The sequence below is a fragment of the Suricata suricatta genome, chromosome 16, assembly GCF_006229205.1.
Source record: "Suricata suricatta isolate VVHF042 chromosome 16, meerkat_22Aug2017_6uvM2_HiC, whole genome shotgun sequence".
Classification (NCBI taxonomy): Eukaryota; Metazoa; Chordata; class Mammalia; order Carnivora; family Herpestidae; genus Suricata; species Suricata suricatta.
Genome location: NC_043715.1, coordinates 51,938,084 through 51,946,333, shown reverse-complemented (window position 1 = coordinate 51,946,333; position 8,250 = coordinate 51,938,084). Strand labels below are relative to the sequence as shown.

Genomic DNA, 8,250 nt, shown 5'->3' with positions numbered 1-8,250 from the left:
TGGCCTCTTAAACCACTGCGGAGAAAGGAGGAGGGGGGCGGGGCAGAGCGGACCTACGTTGACCCCAGCCCACCCCAAGGTCCCGGGCCCTCTCTGCGGCAAACTCTGGCCCGCCTCTCTGCTCTGCACTTCAGAGTAAAGTTAAGCCCGGACCCCGCCCCCCAGCCCTGTGGAGAAGGGGAGTTGCTGCGGGACCCTGCTCCTTTCCAGACCACCCCAAAGTCTAGGGTCCTCTCTGCAGTCTGACCCCAGGCCCCCTGCTCTTCTTTGCATCCCTGATTAAAAGTCAAGCTACCCAGGCCCTCCTTCTTCTCTGTGCATCTGACTAAAGCCCCCTCTTTGCCCTAACACCCATCCCCTTCTCTATCCAAGGTACTAACCTCACTCTTTTCCTCTCTGCATATATGATAAAGCCCACCATCATCTCCAGGGGCCTGCTCCATCCTCTTCCATCTCTAAGATTTTGGCTGTCACCCTTCTGTTCCTCAAGGTTTCCTTCAAAAGCCACATGAGTACATGCAAGACTTTGGTCCTCCCCATCTTGAAATGACCCATGTGCCCCCACCCCGCTCCCCGGGCTTCTGGCTAAACCCACCTCACCTTTCTGGCCCTAGCTCCACAATCTCCCATCTCCCCCCATCAGGCCTCTGACCCTCCCTTTCTCTCCAGAGCCTTAAACCCCAGCTTGCCTTGCCTCAGTCCTTTTCTCCTATTACAGACTTGACCCTTCACTTCTTTACCCATTTATGACCCTAACACCCATCTTTGGTGTCCCTCCCCCACTTTGCTGCCCTCTCTGGACACCCAGCTTTCTCCCTTCTCTGGGGCCGGGCACTGCAACCAAGGTCCTTAAACCCTGGCTTCTCTCTGAGGCATCGACCTTGCCCCCCACTAACCGACGCTTCCATCCCCTAACCAGAGCTCAGATTTTCTCACTGAGTTCCAGATACTGGGCCAAACACTGTCTCTGGAGCCAGGTCTTTTGTATACTCATCTAATGGGATCCTCAATAATCCTGTGAGAAACCCGAGGTGTGGAAAGCTTAGTCTCCTTGCCCAAATTAGGCAATGGAAAAGCTGGATTCAAATCCAGGCTTTCATAACTTTCATAACTGTATCGGGATTCTGCCTCCCTGCCCACTTTCTCCACTTTCCCTTTCCTTGGCTCCAAGCTGAGCTCCAAAGCCTCTGATACACAGAGGGTAAGTGATGTTAGTCTCCCCGCCACCCCCTCCCATCACAGAATCCTTGGACCCTGCTGGGCAGTCCTGAGATGTGACACAGGGTGTGAGGAAGTGGCCTGGGAGATAGAGGAAAGGACCAGAAATTGCCGGTTCCGGGAAAACAGTGCCCATCTGCCACCATGGCCGGGGCCAGCTGCTACCCCATGCTGGGGAGAGCTGCCTCTGATCCTTTCCCTCCCCCGTTTTCAAGCTTCACAGGGAAGAGCAGGATGCAGGCTGTGCTGGCAGCATGGGGCTGGGACTCCTGGATTTCCCTGGAGTTGGGGCGGGGAGGGAGGGCACTGGGTGGGTCTTGCGGAGGCCGCTGGTTGACCAGATGCCTGGGTCACCTTTTGCCCTCTCTCTCCCGCCCTGCCTCACAGTATGTGGCCTTCGCCTCCCTCTTCTTCATCCTCATCTCCATAACCACCTTCTGCCTGGAGACCCACGAAGGCTTCATCCACATCAGCAACAAGACGGTGACGCAGGCCTCCCCCATTCCCGGGGCTCCGCCGGAGAACATCACCAACGTGGAGGTGGAGACGGAGCCCTTCCTGACGTACGTGGAGGGCGTGTGCGTGGTCTGGTTCACCTTTGAGTTCCTCATGCGCATCACCTTCTGCCCGGACAAGGTGGAATTTCTCAAGAGCAGCCTCAACATCATTGACTGCGTGGCCATCTTGCCCTTCTATCTCGAGGTGGGGCTCTCGGGCCTCAGCTCCAAGGCCGCCAAAGACGTGCTGGGCTTCCTGCGGGTCGTCCGCTTTGTCCGAATCCTCCGAATCTTCAAGCTCACGCGCCACTTCGTGGGGCTGCGCGTGCTGGGCCACACGCTGCGCGCCAGCACCAACGAGTTCCTGCTGCTCATCATCTTCCTGGCGCTGGGCGTGCTCATCTTCGCCACCATGATCTACTATGCCGAGCGCATTGGCGCCGACCCCGACGACATCCTGGGCTCCAACCACACCTACTTCAAGAACATCCCCATTGGCTTCTGGTGGGCCGTGGTCACCATGACGACCCTGGGCTACGGAGACATGTACCCCAAGACGTGGTCGGGGATGCTGGTCGGGGCGCTGTGTGCCCTGGCGGGGGTGCTCACCATCGCCATGCCTGTGCCCGTCATCGTCAACAACTTTGGCATGTACTATTCGCTGGCCATGGCCAAACAGAAGCTGCCCAAGAAGAAGAACAAACACATCCCCAGGCCCCCGCAGCCCGGCTCGCCCAACTACTGCAAGCCCGACCCTCCCCCCCCACCGCCCCCTCACCACCCCCACCACGGCAGCGGTGGCATCAGCCCCCCGCCGCCCATCACCCCGCCCTCCGTGGGGGTGACTGTGGCCGGGGCCTACCCACCGGGCCCCCACACGCATCCCGGGCTGCTCAGGGGAGGCGCGGGGGGCCTCGGGATCATGGGGCTGCCTCCTCTGCCGGCCCCAGGGGAGCCTTGCCCATTGGCTCAGGAGGAAGTAATTGAGATCAACCGGGCAGGTGAGCAGGGGTGCATGAGGGGCGGATGGGGGTGGGGGGGGGAGGCAGAGAGGTTTTGAGGGGGTCAGGAGGCCACTGCTTCGGTTAAGAGACATGAGGTGGTCGCCACAGAGGGGAGAGAGAAAAGCCAACAGCTGTTGCTGAGGTCAGGGAAAACGGCATGGAAACAGAGACGGATTCTGTGTGAAGGAGACAGTTCTGGGGAGAGACAGACTTGCAGCCGGGACCTTCAGGGGGACCAAGGGGGCAGAGTAATCAGCCACGGTGAGCGGGCAGACTCGGACACAGGCACAGAGAAAGTCCGACATGTGACTCACAGGCCGGCCGGAGCCACAGTTTCTGAGTCTTCCGGCCGTGATGCGGAGAAAAGAGTCTAAAAGGGACAGATGCCATGCAGTTGTCACCAAGAGCAGGAGAGAGAGAGGACAGAGATGGCGGGTCAGTGGCAGAGAGTTCAGGTCCTGATAAGAGCAAGGCCAAGAGAGGAGAAAAGACTTGAAGTCTAAAAGGTAGGCAGGGGCCAGGAAGATAGGCCCAGAGGGCAGATGGCCATGTGACAGTGACTCGGGACCCAGGGCCCTTGGTTGATGGACAGAGAGGCTGCCAAGACAAAGAGGTGAAGTGAAGGAGATGAGGGAGAAGAAAGTTGACCGAGTGTGTCCCTCCCCCCAGGGAAGTCTGTATCTCTGCAGATCGGGGGGCCAAGGTCCTGTGGTCCTGAGCAGGGAGAAGCTGGTGGGCCCCTCCCCCATGACTTAAGTAGGTCAAGAAAGGGAGCTGGGCCGCCCGGCCCTCATCTTGCTCCCTCAGCCGCTGACCCAGTTTCACACCAATTAAAAATAGCTGAAGTCAGAGCCTGGGGGACCCCCGCCTCCCGCCCTCCCTCCTCTGTCACCTTCCCAACCCTTCCCCACTGTGCCCTTTCCAGCACCCAGCACCCTCCCTAAGCAGCTACCTCCCAGCCCCTGTAGCGCCCCGGCGTTCCTCCAATCTGTCCCTGTTCCAGCCCGTCTACCCTACCAACCCAACGCCGCACCCCAGTCCTGCCCGACTTGGTTCATTCAGCCAAATGCCCACCCAGCACTCTACCCCAGCCTCCTTCCAGGCACCCAAGCACCCTCCAGATGCCCAGCACCCCACTCAGTCCTGCCTTTCCCAGCACCGGACACCTGGCCCAAGCACCACTTCCTGCCCCTCGGAGTCCTCCATCCACACCAACCCCTGACGCCCTTCCTTATCCCTGCTGCCCTGCCCAGCACTCAGCACCCTCCCCCGCTGACCTGCTCCCTAAACCTGCCAGCCATGGGCGCTAACACCCAGCTTCCAGTCTGCCCTTCCGGTTACTTCCTTGAGACGCCCAGCCCCTCGATCATCTACTTCCAGCACCCTCCTTGCTAATCTCACCCCCCCCACCTCAAGTTCCTGCACCTCACTGTCTCCTTTGTGTCTCTGTCTGACCCTCCGGCGCAGATCCCCGCCCCAACGGGGACCCTGCAGCAGCTGCGCTTGCCCACGAGGACTGCCCAGCCATCGACCAGCCCGCCATGTCCCCAGAAGACAAGAGCCCCATCACCCCTGGGAGCCGTGGCCGCTACAGCCGTGACCGAGCCTGCTTCCTCCTCACTGACTATGCCCCTTCCCCTGATGGCTCCATCCGGAAAGGTGAGGTGCCCTCCACTGGCCCCCTGGGACCCTCCCTCTCTCCCTCTCTCTCGCCCTCCCTCCCTCAGGGGAGGGAGAGGGAGGGAGATGGGGGAGGAGGTGCTGGCCTTCCCTTCTCCCACCCCTAGCACCAAATTCCCTTCCCCCCAGATCCCCCGCCCCTCAAGTTTCCTCACCACTGACCCTTCACCTGTCTTTATTCCATCTCCATCCCCCCCCCTGGCCTCCTCCCCCACCCCCAGCCACCGGTGCTCCCCCACTGCCCCCCCCAGACTGGCGTAAGCCAGGGCCCCCAAGCTTCTTGCCCGACCTCAACGCCAACGCCGCAGCCTGGATATCCCCCTAGCGGACGAACCCCTTCCCCCCGGGGTAAGTAGCCCCCACCCTTGGACCCCCATCTTCCTCCTGACTAACCCCTCTGAGAACATGCAGCCCCCACTGACCGAGACTCCTGTCCCCTCACTGTGAACAGCTCCATCCAATAACCAGCAGCCACCACACTGACCCACTGGCCCAGGACTTGCCCTGCCCCTCACTAACCCCCAGAACTAACCCGACCCTCCCCACCGTGTGCCTGACCTCCCTCCCCTGCCCTCACGACTGACCCCCATCCTCACCCCCACCCACATCTCTCTCCCTGCCTCCGCCCCCTGGTTTTTTATTCAATTAAGAAAACAGGGTGCACACCCAGGACACTTTGGGGTGCAACATGGGGTGAGGAAGACTCAGCCACTCATCAGGTCACTTGTGAATTGGGCAGCGCTCACCGAGTACCTGCGTGTCACCTGCGTGGTGCTAGGCACAGGGAACCCGTGGGGAAGGAACTCCGCCCCCAGGAGCTCCCAGTTTGCCGGGAGAGTCAGACACTGACCTAGAAAGTCACTATTTGGGGTGATATACACGCAAGTGGAGGTACCACAGGGACACGCAGGGAGAGGAACACGCAAACTCCCCAGGGTGGGATGGAAGTGACAGGGAAGGCTTCCCGAAGGAACTGACGTCTGGAGTTGTCCTGACCTCAAGTGAAGAAGTGACCCCATGGGACATAGTGACCACACGGACCAGGAGACTGGGGACTGGCAGGTAGACGTGAGCTAGGAAAGCCGGCCTGGGCTGAACGACCAGGACCTTGTTATAGGGACAGGGGGAGGGCAGATCAGCGTCTGGGCTTGTGGGCATGGACTGGAGGCAGGAGACTGGAGGTCCAGGAGGCCCAGGGAGGAGGCTGGGATGAGAGTCTGAGGGGATGGAGAGGAAGGGACAAGGCAGAGAGAGTTAGGGATCAGGGATGGATCAGGAGGGACAGGGCTCTGGGAACTGGTGGCCGAGAGATGAGAGGACAGAGTGGCGAGAGAGAGTAGACGAGTAATTCAAACATAAGCAAGCACTTCTCACACACCAGGAATATAACACACAATTCCGTAATCTTCACAGCAACCCCAGCTAACACAGGGCTCCCTTCCTTCCTTCCTCCCGCAACTGATAACTGAGGGCACAGTTCCAGGCACTGGAGCCTTGGCAATGCACAAAGCAGGAGTCTGCTGTCAGAGTTTACGCTCTAGAGCGTGGACTGGCACACTAGAACTCCTGGGCCAAGCCTGCCAGCAGGCTGTTTTGTGAATAAAGCTTTATTGGAGCACAGCCACTGCCACGCTGCAGCAGCAGAGTGGACTAGCTGTCACGGAGAACGTGTGGTGCACAGAGCTGAAAACACATAGTGATTGGCCCTTTACAGGAAAGGCTGATAGAGGCAGCAGAATAGGAGTCCGACAAACGGACAAAAGAACATGATAATTACTTTGGCCAGCTCAGATAAGGAGGTCTGCAAAGGCCTTTTTGAGGTGATGTGAACTCTGAGAGGTAAAAAGGGCCAGCCGTCTGCAGAACAGCAGGTGCAAGGGTCCTGTGGTACTGTGGTAGGATGAGCTTGATTTGGTAAAGGTGTAGCAAGGAGGAAGTGTGGCTGGAAGTGAGGAGCTCAGCGGAGAGGAATGCTGGACAGTCTGGTGGGGGAGGGGAGGATCGTGAGAGGTTTCTGTGGCCGCGGTGAGAGGCTTGTGTCACAGAGGTTGGGGGGGAGGCAGAGCAGGCAGGGATGAGAACTCAGGCCTTGGGGCCAGAAGGGACAGTGGCCCTTCTCATTCCACCCCCTAACTCCCCAATTCATCCTCCATTTTCATCTCATTATCCCCCCCTTTCCCTGCTCCCATCTCCGCCCTCCCCCCCTGCTTGCGCCCAGTCCCTTCCACCCTCTGTTTCCCACCCCCAGGTCCGGATGGGCCCCCATGGAATTGAGGGGCAGAGGAAGGGGGGAGGATTTGGAAATGGGAGGGAGAGAGGAGTGGGGGATGGGGGGGTGGGCAGGGAGGAGGGGTGGTCTCTGCTTCTCTTGCCTCTGATGCCAAAATCCATTCATTGAACTCAAATGATGGCTGGAGCTGATGGGGCTGACTGAATTCTCTGCCCCAACGCCTTGCATCCCTCCCTTCCTGCACTTCCAAGCCCCTCCCTTTCTCAATATCCTTCGGGAGACCCACCCTCCACTACTGTCTCCCTATCCTTCTCCCAGAACCCCTCCCCCTGGCCCATCCCCCTACCCGCCCCAAGACCCTCCCCTTACCCATCTTCCCGCAAGAATCACCTGAGCCCAACACCTCTTTCTCCTTCCTCCCCAGCCCTCTTCCCCGCTCCCTTCCGTCATCTCCCCCCCATCCCTACCCCCAGTCACCCCGGAAGCTCCTCCCATATTTGATGTCTTTGGCCGCCCCCATTTCACTGCTCCCCTCCCCCGGAAAACACCAGAGAGGAGGAAGAGAATCCGGCGTTTCTCCGTCCCCCCAACAGTGAGGCTGTGTTGGGGGGTTCCCCCTGACCCCCTTCCCCCTGCGTGACTCTGTGTATTTCTGTCCCCAGCTCTTGTCACCGCCTGAGACCTCGCGAGACCCTCGGTCCCCCCCTGCCCCTTCCCCCCAGGTTAGCAATTGGGAATGGCTGGGAGGGGGTGTCCCCCAGATACTGGGCTTCCAACTCCTGCCCCCCAGGCCCTCTCTCCTCTGGTCAAGACCCCCTCGTCCAGACAGACCTCTTGGCACCGCCTGGAAAAGCACTAGAACTTTCCCCAGATACCAGCAGAACTCTGATAGTCCCAAGCTTTTAAGACACCTCCCCCACTACCCACTACCCCACACCCCGGCCACACACGCTCCCCAGTCTTAGACCCCTATGGCTACCTGGCCAGTGGTAGAACCTTCCAATCAGAAGGTTCCCATTTAAAGGCTTCACGACCCTTTAAAGACACCCCCTTACAACCTTCAGGTGAGCCTCCCCTCGCTCAGCCGCTCCCGGAGGGCACGTCCCCGGGGGCACCGCCAGCTCGCGCTCCTTCCTGCCTCTCACGGCCCCATCCCCCTGCCTCTCCTTTCTCCGCCGCTAGGTCAGCCCCGGCGGAGCCCTCCTGAGCCCTCCCCACCGGCTGCTCCCCCCACATGCATTCCACCGAGCTCCCTCTCCACGCCCCTGCTGCCCACCATCCGCCTTGCTGTCCCCCAACCCTTTTGCCTCAGATAAGGGGGCCAACGGGGGTAGGGAGAGGGGAGGTTGGGGGGGCGGGCGGCCGTGGGGATCGGGTGGGGGAGGCTCGGTGCGCACCACCCTGCCTCCTAACCCTGAGTCTCTCCCCCCCCCTCCCATGTCTGAACCTTTCTCCTTGATGCCAACTGACTGTCCGATTTGTTCACTTCTTTCTCTCCGTCTCCTTGGTCCGCCTCTGTCCGTCTCTCTGCCTCTTGCCATCCGTTTTGTTGCGTCTTGGTGTCCGACTGTCTCTGTCTCATATCCTCCCTGTCTCCCTCACCGTCTCTCTATCCTGGACT

General features: G+C 60.0%; 1 protein-coding gene across 1 annotated transcript in view; it reads left to right on the top strand.

Moving 5' to 3' along the window:
* The window catches only part of KCNC3 (potassium voltage-gated channel subfamily C member 3), a gene marked incomplete at its 5' end in the record, with an annotated part of 10,657 nt that extends 2,703 nt beyond the window's left edge, over window positions 1-7,954 (top strand). Inside the window, 4 exons of the mRNA XM_029924356.1 lie at window positions 1,606-2,716; window positions 4,187-4,378; window positions 4,621-4,747; window positions 7,292-7,954. Of these exons, the coding sequence (XP_029780216.1) occupies window positions 1,606-2,716; window positions 4,187-4,378; window positions 4,621-4,724 (1,407 nt within the window). The remainder of the gene's footprint in view (window positions 1-1,605; window positions 2,717-4,186; window positions 4,379-4,620; window positions 4,748-7,291) is intronic.
* Between the last annotated feature and the right edge of the window lie 296 nt (window positions 7,955-8,250).